At 35.5% G+C, this 13,400-nt stretch overlaps 1 protein-coding gene across 3 annotated transcripts in view; it reads left to right on the top strand.

The window, feature by feature from the left end:
• The window catches only part of ITCH (itchy E3 ubiquitin protein ligase), a 143,194-nt gene that overhangs the window by 64,814 nt on the left and 64,980 nt on the right, over positions 1–13,400 (top strand). For all 3 annotated transcript variants that reach the window (XM_042931177.1, XM_042931178.1, XM_042931180.1), the window contains 3 exons: positions 1,439–1,563; positions 2,636–2,773; positions 12,184–12,229. In XM_042931177.1, the coding sequence (XP_042787111.1) occupies positions 1,439–1,563; positions 2,636–2,773; positions 12,184–12,229 (309 nt within the window). The remainder of the gene's footprint in view (positions 1–1,438; positions 1,564–2,635; positions 2,774–12,183; positions 12,230–13,400) is intronic.

Here is a 13,400-nt window from a genome sequence, read left to right as displayed (position 1 = left end):
TTGTGGGCATTCTCTCTAGAATTGAATTAATTTCGATAAGACCATCTTTGAGAGTATACTTTATCCTCTTTCAAATGAAAGTAAAATTAATAATTCCTTACATTCCATCCCCATTTAGTTTGTTTAAACTTAAAATGGTGGTGAAAATATGATAATGAGGGTAATAGACATAGGTAGCCTTCTGAGAAAGAGTTTATTTGTCCCCCCAAATTTCATCACCTTTTAGAATGAAGTATAGAGAAATTCAAATATTTCTAGAATTTTTCTTTCATTTTCAATTTTTTAAAATGTTTTATTTATTTTTGAGAGAGAGAGACAGAAGGTGTACAAGTGGGGGAGGAGCAGAGAGAGAGAGGGAGACAGAATCCAAAATAGGCTCCCAGTTCTGAGCTGTCTGCACAGAGCCCAACATGGGGCTTGAACCCACAAACCGTGAGATCATGACCTGAGCTGAAGTTGGATGCTTACCTGACAGAGCCACCCAGGCGTCCCTAGAATTTTTCTTTATAGCATTGAACCATACCATGGCAGATAATAACAGTGTTCCTGTTTTTCTAATTGGTGACTTTGAGAACACTTTGTATGCAGTTTAGTGCAAGTTCAGATTTCCCAAAATTTGTTTTGGAAATTACCATTACAGATAGTATTCTTCTCCTCCTCCTCCTCCTCCTCCTCCTCCTCCTCCTCCTCCTCTTCCTCCCCCTCCCCCTCCTCCCCCCTCCTCCTCCTCCTCCCCCTCCTCCCCCCTCCTCCCCCCTCCTCCTCCCCCCTCCCCCTTCCTCCTCCCCCCTCCTCCTTCCTCCTTCCTCCTCCCCCCTCCTCCCCCTCTCCTCCTCCTCCTCCTCCTCCTCCTCCTCCTCCTCTTCCTCTTCCTCCTCTTCCTCCTCTTCCTCCTCTTCCTCCTCCTCCTCTGTTTTCAGACCTTTGTTCAAATTACAGCCTGCCACTCACTAGCTGTGGAATGCTGGGCAACTTGCTTAATTAACTTCTCTGAATAGTGGTTTCTATATCTGAAGATGCGGGTGGTAATTCCCATCTCTTAGGGTTGCCGTGAAGATGAAATGAAATCACCTCAGGCTCACTATACTACCTGACATAAAGTAAAGATTTAATTTATAAATTAACTTTTTATACTACTAAAGTAAGACAAGTTTTCTAACAGTTTGTAGCATGATGAGCAGTTTTACTTGTGTTGGTGATATATGCATGAAGTTGCCCCTGTAGTTCAGCCACAAATGAAAATGACAATGTGAGCATGTAGCATTCAGATGTTTTCTGTAAGATTACAAAATAGGGGCAATATTGATTGTACAATAAACTGTAAGAGATACAGTCAGAAGATTTTAGACATTAAAATTTAATTGTAATTTATTTAGAATCCCACTGTGATATTTTAATGAAAATAATAATTTTTTTTTTAACCTTTCTTCACTTTTAGTATTGTCACCCCTGTGAGTAAATTGCATTTTCGCGTGTGGAGTCATCAGACACTGAAATCTGATGTTTTGTTGGGAACTGCAGCATTGGATATCTTTGAAACCTTAAAGTCAAACAACATGAAACGTATGTATGTAAAAGTAACAGAAATTGTGTTAGGCTATTTGTTTTTCTGCAAGAAATACATGTGCAAGACGTGCAGAATGACTATGTTCACTATTTGTTTTTAAGTTTGCTTGGTTATAATATTAATGAGGAGAACAATCTTTAGCTTTTTTAAAATGTATGTTTATTTATTTTGAGAGAGAAAGAGAGAACCAATGTGTGCATGCGTGTGCACTTGCAAGCCTGAGTAGGGGAGGGGCAGAGAGAATCCCAAGCAAGCTTTGCATTCTGAGCCCTTGAGATCATGACCTGAGCTGAAATCAAAGGTCAGATGTTTAACTAACTGAACCACCCAGGTGCCTCGAATTTTGAATTATTTAAAGCATTCTGAGCAACCTTGGTTTAGCCATTCATTTTTGACCCAATATTTTTTAGTAAATTTAGTAAATAGGTACTTATTAAAATATTATAACTCAATTATGGAAAACTAAAGAATATAGAGATGAAAAATGTAATTCTATTTCAAAGACATATATGATTAATATTTTGACATTGTCTTTTCAAATGCTTTTTTTAAATTTCCTAATTTTAGATGGCTGTGGTTTTATTTGCATGTATATATATTTATATGAAGATATATAAAAACTTGAAACGTGCTTGTTTTGATTAATATATCATGATTTTAAAACATAGATGTTTTTCTACCCCTTGACTGTCTAAAACATACTTTCTAAATCTCATTTAGGATTTAAGAGATGCAGTCCATTCTTAACTTATATGTTTTCACTCAGTAAAATTCAGGCATATATTGCTGAATAATCCCGCTGGCTTATTTTCTGCAAGGATGGAATGAATATAACAAATGAGATGATTGAGCTATTTAGTATTTTACATTATGGATATTAAACATTAGCAAATTTTGTTGTTTTTTTAAATGTTTGTGTCAAAAGTCCTGAAACCTCAGAGAAGTATACTAAAAACAATTTATATACACAAAAATGTAAATTTTTTCTGACATTCATTGTTTTTAACAGTTAAGATGGCTTAAAGAAAAAAAAGTGACTATTTGTTCTGTAATTATATTCTCTTACAGTTGAGGAAGTAGTTGTGACTTTACAGCTTGTAGGTGACAAAGAGCCAACAGAGACAATGGGAGACTTGTCAGTTTGTCTTGATGGGCTGCAGTTAGAGTCTGAAGTTGTTACCAATGGTGAAACTACATGTTCAGAAAGTAAGTAATCACTTTTTATATAGGCTCTTTAATGATTCTTTCTAATGTTAGCCACCATAGATGCTGTATGTAATTATTGCTATTCTTTTTCACCTTAAAGAAATTATTTCTTTTTTTAAAAAGAGACATTGAGGGGCGCCTGGGTGGCGCAGTCGGTTAAGCGTCCGACTTCAGCCAGGTCACGATCTCGCGGTCCGTGAGTTCGAGCCCCGCGTCGGGCTCTGGGCTGATGGCTCGGAGCCTGGAGCCTGTTTCCGATTCTGTGTCTCCCTCTCTCTCTGCCCCTCCCCCGTTCATGCTCTGTCTCTCTCTGTCCCAAAAATAAATAAAAAACGTTGAAAAAAATAATAATAATAAAAATAAAAAGAGACATTGATTATTTTAAACATTTTCCTTTTAGTGCATTGTTTCTATGAATAAAACATTTTTCTATAAGTTGAAAAGTTGCAAATCAAAGTTGAATCACAGTTGATTCTGTGTAATGAATTGATTTGTAAACTATTTATTTTGTAGACCAATGATGATAATTATTATGGCAAATGATGCCATACCCTCTCCATTGCCAATGGCAGACATAGTTTGTCTGTAGTAGTATCTAGTTGAGTTTAAATTTGACTTGAAATCCTTCTTAGTACTGTATTAGCCTACCAATACAAGCTGAAATCCATTTGTCATTCCTTTTCCATTTCTGTAGGCTACATTTACAGAGGTATCTATGTGTTATAATAATGACAAAACCAATTCATTATACGTATACCAGCATAGCTTACAATTTATGACCCACTAGTTTTTGTTAAAGGAAATAATAAACATGAACTAATTGAAAGAAGTTTGGCACCCGGATTAGTGCCTATATAGCTAGCATGCTTAATAAAAGTACTTCTTAGTGGATTCCTTTTAGATTTTTCCATTACTTACAAATGTGCTAAGCAAATTTTCACTTGAAATGTCGATTTAAGAGTCCCCAAGACAAAGAGCAGATTAGTGGTTTTCTTGATTAGTCTGACAAAGTTCTTTTTGTTTACTTAGAAACTACATTATGAAACCTTTTGCAGTTGTCAGATGCTATTCTTCTGTTTCTGCTTTGGAAGACTTCCTACTTCCTCTTTAACTCATGATCTTTTTTAATAGCAGGACCTTCAACACAGTCCTGGTGTATCTTCCAGATTGTTTCTTTGAGGTTAGTGAGGGTGGAGAGAAATTTCTGAAATGGTCATACTGCTTCAGAGTTGACAAGTTCATTTTAATTGACTACTATTCATAGGAACTCTGTAATAGTCAAATTTTTCCATAAATTGAAATACTAGAAAATAATACACAAGTTAAATTTCATTTTTATATTGCTCTACACTCTGCATTTATCGCTGCTAAAGTTTTTTACCCCCTACAAGTTGAAACTGTTACTAATGAAAAATACTTAATAATTAACAAAGCATATCCATTTTCATATTTTAAAGTAGAATCTAAATTGTATATTTATACTTACAACTTTATTGTTTATTGCCCACAAAAGTGAGTATTTCTGTTACCAGTTTTCCACTCAGGTAAGAAAATAATTGATAGAATTTAACATAATTATTTGAAGTAGAGATTTTAATTGGAAAGTCACAGTGTATTTTAGGATTGGAGTTGCCAGATAAAATAGCTGCCATTTTTTTAATGCTTGCCATGTGCCAGCCACTATGGCGATGTGTTTACATATATACTCATTTAACCATCGTAGCTTTAGTAAGGCACAACTTGCATTTTGCATATAAGGAAATTGAGACTCTGATAATTGAAATAATAAGTCCAATATCACACCAATTAGTATCATGCAGAGTCAAGATTGAAATACAAATATTTGTTGATGTTTCCTATTCTTTCCAATTGATTCACACTTAGAAACCGAGAAACTTTGAATCAAGTCATGAGTTGTAAGCGGGCAAAATCTGGTCTAGTTCACAAGCATGCATGATGGGAACTACACTTAGATTGTTCTTTGGTTCCATTTCTGTAACTTTAATTATAAACCAGAAATGAAAATAAGAGTTTACCACTAAAATTGAATTTCTAGCACCTGGCATAGGTTGGTTGGATAAGAACTGGGGAGGTAGGGGGGGTGAGGGGGATTGCTTTTGTATTTTAATAATTTTCTACTGTTAAAGATTTTTAGATTATTTTTTTCCCCTGAGAATGTTAGAGGTAATGTTTTGTTTTAAAAAATTTTTTTAAGATTTTGTTCTTAAGTAATCTCTATACCCAACGTGGGGCTCAAACTTACAACCCCAAGATCACACATGTTCTACTTACTGAGCCAGCCGGGCATCCCAGTCAAGTTTTTTTGTGGAAGAACATGTAGAATGGTTCTTAGAAGAAATTTGTTCTTGTAGACTTAAATATTTTTGGTTAATTTTTAAATAATGTTTATGAAAAGAAATCACTGAATTTTAGTATTAAAAGTCACCAAATAATAGCTTGCTATAAATGTAGATTTAGTGGGAATGTTGGATTTTCCTGATGAGACAGTATTATCTCTTTGGGTACTTAGACATTTTTGGCTCATTGTTTTTGGTGGATAAATTTTTTTTAAATGACAGTTAAATAAGTAAACCTTTTTCAAGTGAAACAAAATTTACTCAATGTGTTTGTTTTTTCTTCATGCTTATCTTCAGGCTTTATTTGAAAACTAGAGAGCTTTATATCCTCACCCCACCTTCCCAACCCCATGCTGGCTCAGAGAACAAGTTTAATATGCAACTGCGCATCTTAGTTGTAGTTGTCACATTTTCTTTGATATTCTTTCTTACTTCTCTGATTTAGAAAATAACTTCATAATTTGTCCTGGTGTTTTCCTCTCTTTAAGTACAGAATTGCCTTTTATGAATCTCTAGGAAGAATCCTTTATTTAATTAGTTACACAGATTTACTGCTTTAGCACTCAGATCTAAAGTCAGTCAACAAATCGAGTGTGGGCAGTTCATATCTGCAAGAACTTCCCATTCATCTGTTTTTACCTCTTGGGCTGCTGGTAGTGGTAGATCATTAGTTTAATACCTGTCTTCCTAAATATGACCTCCAGTAGGAAACACTGAAAACCATTACTGTCAAAGACATTTTTACTAAAGACAAATAAAAATCTATTTTACTTTTAAATTTATGATTATAAAATAAGAACATATTCTTGTAAAGATCTTTATTCTTTACCATGCATACTCTGGATGTATTTAAAATTAAATTGGAGATAGGTTTTGGCATATGTGACCTTTGGTTCTTAATATGTATGTTCCATTCCATTTTGACTGTATCTCATTCTTTCTTTCATTAGACTCTAGTTTTTGTGGTTCCTTTTAATTTTAATGTAAATCGCCATTTTATATGAATGTATCTATAATGTTTTCTTATCAGTATAATAAACTCTAAGAAACTAGCTTAAATTTTTTGCTTTACCAAATATTACTTGAAATTACTGATATCAACTGGATCTGGGTACCAACTAATTATTTTATGGAGATAAACTTATTTGACTTATCTTTGAATGTTTTTGTATATATGTTCAAATATTAACTAGTTTACCCTCCTCAAAAAGCCAGGAAAACTTTATTTCCACTAGTTCTACTTTAAAAATCCAAATATTAAGGCTGTAATACAGTCATTGGTTTAGAGTAAGACTTTGCTGAATTCTTCATCCATTTATACAATTTACAAAGTATTTTGACTTATATTCTCATATATATTATATATATTCTTATATTTAACATGTGTAATACATAAACCAGCATAAATTATTCACCCATAACTGCTACACACCTTAGAAATTAGAGCATTAACAATCATTATATACTCCTGTATTTTCCTCCCTAGAAATCTGTGTCTTTCCCCTACAGATAATCACTACTCTAAATTTTGAATTTATCATTTCCTTGCTTAAACATTTTTTTATCACCTGTGCATGTCCCTAAGCAGTCTATTACTTGCACTTTTTCTTGAGCTCTATGAAAATAGATTTTTGCCTTTTAAAATTTATCCATAGTACTTCTCTGTAATTCATTTATTTTTGTTGCTATATGATAATCTGTTAGGTGAATATACCACAGTTTATCCATTTTTATGTCAAAAGACAATCTGATTTCTTTTCAGGTTTTGCCATTAAGAACATACAGTCATAATTGAATATTTTTGCGTTTAGTCATTTATATGTCTCCTGGTACAGTTTGAAGAGTCTATGTGGGATATATACTTGAGAATGGAATTTCTCCTATATATTGATATGATGCACTTTCAGTTTTACAGCATTTATTGTTTCTCAAATATGTCCTTTTTTGTTGTGATTCTTTTGAGGTACAATTTACATAACATACAACTAACCTTATAAAGTGTACAATTCAGTGGCATTTAGTATATACATAATGATAGTATCTACCACCTCTGATTTCAAAACATTTTCATCACCCCAGAAAAACAAACCATTGTCCATTATATAATCACTCCCCATTCCCCACCCCCAACCCTTGGTAATCTCTAATATGCTTTTTGCCTTTAGGGATTTGCCTATTCTGGATATATCATAAAAAAGGAATCATATAGTACATGACCTTTTGTGTCTGGATTCTTGGCATATTGTTTTCGAGGTTTATCAAAGTTGAAGCATGTATCAGTACTTCCTTTTTTGTGGCTGAATAATATTCCACTGTATGATTCTGCCACAGTTTGTTTATGCATTCATCTTCTGGTGGACACATGACTTACTTTCCCACCTTTTGGTTATTAATGAATCACAAATAATGCTGCTACAAACATTTGTGTGCAAGTTTCTTTGTGCACATGTTTTTAATTTATCTTGGGTATATTCCTAGGAATGCAATTGCTGGAGCTTATTTGATAATTTCTTGTTTTTTCTTGTTCATTTTCTTTTGATAAGTTTTTTTAATATTTCCCATTTGAAAATTTCAATATCAAACAAAAAAGGAAAATTCCAATATCAGAGATCTTTGGGGGTATATTTTTATTTTTTATTTTTATTTAAAAAATTTTTTTAATGTTTATTTATTTTTGAGAGAGAGACACACATAAAGAGCGTGAGCAGGGAAGAGGCAAAGAGATGAAGACACAGAATCCAAAGCTGACTCCAGGCTCTGAGCTGTCAGCAGAGAGCCTGATGTGGAAAGTGAATCCACAAGCCGTGAGATTATGACCTGAGCCAAAGTCGGATGCTTAGCTGACTGAGCCACCCAGATGCCCCCGGGGATATATTTTTATGTCTGTCCTTCATTGAGACTTGTTTTCTTATGTGTTTGCTGCTCTTTGATTGCCAGTTTATTTTTAATCATAGTCTGTGGGAATTTTAGGGGCCTAAATTGGGGATTAATTGTCTAAGAGAAAGTTTCTTTTGCTTCTGCTAGTGTAGGGTGTGCCACATACCTAGAAACACCTCATCTCCTTTCAAGTCCCTAGCCTAATGTGGCTATCTCTGGTTCAGTTCTTTCACTTGGTGCTAACCCAAGCCTTCTTTTCTGATTCATCTCAGAGCTGATAATAGCCATCAGGATAACCTTTTTTTTTTTTTTTTTTTTTTTTTTTTCAAATTTGCTTCACCTTGTTCCTGCTCTAGTATCAGTTCACTTGTTTGTTTTGCTTTGAGATTGCTAGGCACCAGGAAATAGAACAGTGTGTTAAATTGCTTCATCTACCAGTTAGTTATTTTATGGCAGGGAACCCCTTTTGAGTAGTTCACTGAATAGAAGAGATCTTTATAGATCTTCCAAAGGGTCCTGTGGGTAAAATGTGTGCATTTAGAAATCTGATCATTTTTTCTTACGGAAATTGGCAGTAGGAATACTTCTAAAGAACAATACATTTATAAAATGCAAACTTTAAGATCACTGTTCTCTTCTTGGACATTCATTGTATAAGTATCAGATATTTTGTGCCTTTTTTAAAAACTATTCTCTGGAAGCACAGAATTAGGTCTGTATAATTTATGCCATTGAGGCACCTGGGTGGCTCAGTTGGTTATGCGTCCAATTTCAGCTCAGGTCATGATCTCTCAGTTTGTGAGTTTGAGCCCCATGTTGGACTCTGTGCTGACAGCTCAGAACCTGGAGCCTGCTTCAGATTCCATGTCTCCCTCTCTCTCTGCCCCTCCCCCACTCTGACTCTGTCTCTCTCCCTCTCTCAAAAAATGAATAAACATTTAAAAAAATTTCATAGTCATGACCTCACCTCTGTATTGAGTGGATGAAAATGGCCTTTGTACTTATAAATGAAATGTAATTTTGAGAAACAGTAATAGCTAATATTCATGGAGTGCTTATGTGCTGGGCACTGTTCTAAATCTTTATGTGTAATCCTCACAACTATTCTGTGAAGTAGGTATCATTATTGTCCCCATTTTATAAGTGGTAAAAGGCACAGGAAAGGCAAGTGTAGTTTTCTGAAGTCACAATGTTAGTACATGATGAAGCTACAATATAAAGTCAGGCAGTTTGGCCTCAGAGTCTGTGATTAAATACTGTGCTTTTTGTAATAAATGAAAAAGTTTAGAAGTGTCACTTATTGGTAGATTTAAATGGAATGTTCCAGATTTTTTTTTTAAGTTTATTTATTTATTTTGAGAGAGAGCATGAGAGCATGAGCATGTGCATGCTGGGCAGGGGAGATGGAGAATCCCAAGCAGGCTTTGTGCTGTCAGCACAGAGCCCAGTGCAGGGCTCGATTTCACAAACCATGGTATCATGACCTGAGCCAAAACCAAGAGTTGGATGCTTAAGCAACTGAGCCACTCTGATGCACTCCCCCTGAAAGTGGTTTTCTTAATTTTTGAGAAAAGTGGGATACTAATTGATTAATTTTAGTAACTTGTGCTGGATTTTTAAATTTCATTTCCTGATTTCATTTATGTCTCATCAGCTATTTGAGGCAATATATTCCATATAAAAATAATTCTTGTAGGGGCTCCTGGGTAGCTCGGCCAGTTAAGCGTCTGACTTTGGCTCAGGTCATGATCTCGTGGTTAGTGGAATCGAGCCCCGCATCAGGCTCTGTGCTGACAGCTCAGGGTCTGGAGCCTGCTTCATATTCTGTCTCCTGGTCTCTTAGCCCCTGCTCTGTCTCTCTCTGTCTCTCTCTCTTTTGTTTCTTTCTCTCTCTCCCAAAATAAATAAACATTAAAAAATTAAAAATTCTTGTAAAACTGAAATGTACTCTTTTCAGGGGTGCCTGTGTGGCTGTCAGTTAAATGTTCGACTCTTGATTTCAGCTCAGGTCATGTTCAGCTTAGGTCATGATCTCACAGTTGGTGGGATTGAGCCCCACAAGTCAGGCTCTGCACTGATAGTATGGAACCTGCTTGGGATTCTCTCTCTCCCTCTCTTTCTCTACCCCTTCCCCACTTGTGCTCTTTCTCTCTTTCAAAAATAAACATAAAGAAAATTTTTTTAGGGACTCCTGGGTGGCTCAGTCAGCTAAGTGGCTGACTTTGGCTCAGGTCATGATCTCACAGCTCATGGGTTTGAGCCATTTTTAACAGCTTTATTGAGATTTATATTTCATAAAATTCACTCATTGCTAATATCCAGTTTAATACTTCTTAGTAATTTAACTGAGTGACCTAACCATTACTGTAAATCAGGATTAGAACATTTTCATCCCCCTGGTAAGATCCTCTTATTTACAGGAAATTCTATTCCCACCTCTAGCCCTTGGCAACCACTAATCTATTTTTTTTTTCCAAAAATTTGTGTTTTCTGGACATTTCCTATAAATGGGAATGGTACAATGTGTGCGGTCTTTTGTGTCAGACTTCTTTTACTTATTAGCACAGGGTTTTTCGGGTTCATCCACGACATAGCACGATTCAGTTATTTGTTCCTTTTTATTACTGATAGTTTCCCATTGCATACGTATACCATATTGTCTGGTTATCCACTTGTACTTTTTTTTTTTTGGTAAGCTTTTTGTTTTAATTGAAGGATTGTTGATGCACAAAGTTACATTAGTTTCAGGTGTACAACCTATTGATTGGACAAATCTGTATATTATGCTTTGCTCACTGCAAGTATAGCTACAGTCAGTCACCAAACAACACTATTAAAATATTATTGACTATATTCCTTATGCTGTACCTTTTATGCCCCCTACTTTTTTTAATGTAATATTTTTAGACAAGATGATATTCCTGGCAACCTTGCTGAGTATGGTATAGTGTAGTCATGATTCAGCATTTTTTAAATGAAATTAATCTGTTAATTATGGTTTGGAGTAATGTAGTGATGATTTTACTGTTTAAAACTATGTATTTGGGGACTTAAAAAAAATTTTTTTTTACATTTATTTATTTTTGAGAAACAGTGAGACAAAGCGTGAGTGGGGGAGGGGCAGAGAGAGGAGACACAGAATCTGAAGCAGGCTCCAGGCTCTGAGCAAGCGGTCAGCACAGAGCCTGATGTGGAGCTCGAACCCACGAACTGTGAGATCATGACCTGAGCTGAAGTCGGACGCTCAACCGACTGAGCCACCCAGGTGCCCCGGGGCCTTTTTTTTTTTTTAATGTTTATTTTTGAGAGAGAGAGACAGACAGACAGAGCACGAGTGGGGGAAGGGCAGAGAGAGAGGGAGACACAGAAGCAGGCTCCGGGCTTTGAGCTGTCAACACAGAGCCCAATGTAGGGCTTGAACCCATGAACCATGAGATCATGACCTGAGCTAAAGTCAGATGCTTAACTGACTGAGCCACCCAGACGCCCTAGGGACTATTTATTATTCTTTAACTAACTTAAAATAGACTGATAAACTGGAGTTCTTGTTTCTGCATTTTACAGTATTTCCTTCTCTGTCTGCTATTTTTGCTGCAATCAGTGTGCCTACCGTCTAATGTTTTTATAGTGCACAGGCCCTTACTGAATCCTCAGGTTATTTTGCATGAATGAAATTTGAAGAAAGTGTGAAATTTGTGGCATTAATTTGCCACTTGAGATTAGTTGGTACCTTTCCTTTTCTTGAAGTTATTTGCCAAGCCCTTGCATAAGAGAGATGTTACTGGTTTTTCTGTTTTCAGAATCTGTTTTATTCCTTATCCTGCTGGTTATCAGTATTTTGTGTGAGGTATTTGGAATATAAAAGATGGCTAAAATATTAGATTTGAATTAGAACCAAGCACATATATATTTTAAAAGGCAGAAGTAGGACATCAGTAATAATACCTTGACTAATTAGCATCTCCTAGACCTAAAAAGCATTTGCACAAAATTTTGGTAAACATTTTTTAATTTCAATCATATGAACATTTTATCACATTTTTCCTTTAAATATCATGTTGGAATTTAAGTTATAGTGTGTTCTACAAGATTTAATAAAATGCTTTGCCTGTTAGGAAAAAGGTGAAAATCACTTTTTGAAACTCATTTTCTGTGTAAATTTTATTGACGTTCAAGGTGCTTCACAGAATGATGATGGCTCTAGACCCAAGGATGAAGCAAGGTAAGATTTCACTTGTTCACCAAAGAATATAAGAAGAGACCAGGGAGAATAAATAACCATTTTAGTCAGAACTTTAGTTTGACTAAAGCAAAAGTTTAGACTGATACAAGAATAAAGAAATGTCAAAAAAATTTAGGGTTCACAAATGTCCATCGGCGGATGAATGGATAAAGAAGATGTGGTATATATATATACAATGGAGTGTTACTCGGCAATCAAAAAGAATGAAGTCTTGCCATTTGCAACTATGTGGATTGAACCAGAGGGTATTTATGCGAAGCGAAATTAGAGAAAGATGAATATCCTATGACATCACTCATATGAGGACTTTAAGACACAGAACACATGAACACAAGGGAAGGGAAGCAATATAAAAACAGGGAGGGGGACAAAACAGAAGAGACTCTTAAATATGGAGAACAAACAGAGGGTTACTGGAGGGGTTGTGGGAGGGGGGGTGGGCTAAATGGGTAAGGGGTACTAAGGAATCTACTGAAATCATTGTTGCACTATATGCTAACTAATTTGGATGTAAATTAAAAAAAAAAAAAATTCAGGACTCAGTGGCACCTGGCTGGCTCGGTTGGTGGAGCATACAACTCTGGATCGTGGGGTTGTGAGTTTGAGCCCATGTTGGGTATAGAGATTACTTAAATAATAAAATCTTTAAAAAGAAATTTAGGGCTCAAGGTTAGAAAGGAAATATTTATGAATGTTTCAAAATACTTAGCTTATTTGACTGCAGTTCTTTGGAGTAGCCCAGGGATACCCAAATTGCTAATATTTCCTTCAGCTTGTTGAAAGTGAATATATTTGCACTTTTTCAAAGACAAGGAGTTCAGAATCCCAGGGCCATCACTGGACTGTTAAATTTTTTTTTCTAGAAAAGCTGGGTTATAAGCTTTGGGTATATGGGAAGATCGTCACCATCTATGGTATCTTCTGAGCCTTTGTTGAAAGGAGCAGTGATTTGTACCAGTTGTTCACTCTAACCCTAGATTCAGCACTTTTTTTTTTTTTTAAGTTTATTTATTTCTTTTAGTTATCTCTATACCCAGTGTGGGGCTCAGACTCACAATCCTGAGATCAAGAGTCATATACTCTTCTGACTGAGGCAGCCAGGTGCCAGTGGATTCACCACTTTCATGGGCTTATCTGCCTTGACATCTAG

The sequence above is a fragment of the Panthera leo genome, chromosome A3 (assembly GCF_018350215.1).
Source record: "Panthera leo isolate Ple1 chromosome A3, P.leo_Ple1_pat1.1, whole genome shotgun sequence".
In the NCBI taxonomy this organism is placed as follows: Eukaryota; Metazoa; Chordata; class Mammalia; order Carnivora; family Felidae; genus Panthera; species Panthera leo.
The sequence above is the reverse complement of the archived record's forward strand: the minus strand, read 5'-3'. Positions and strand labels throughout refer to the sequence as shown.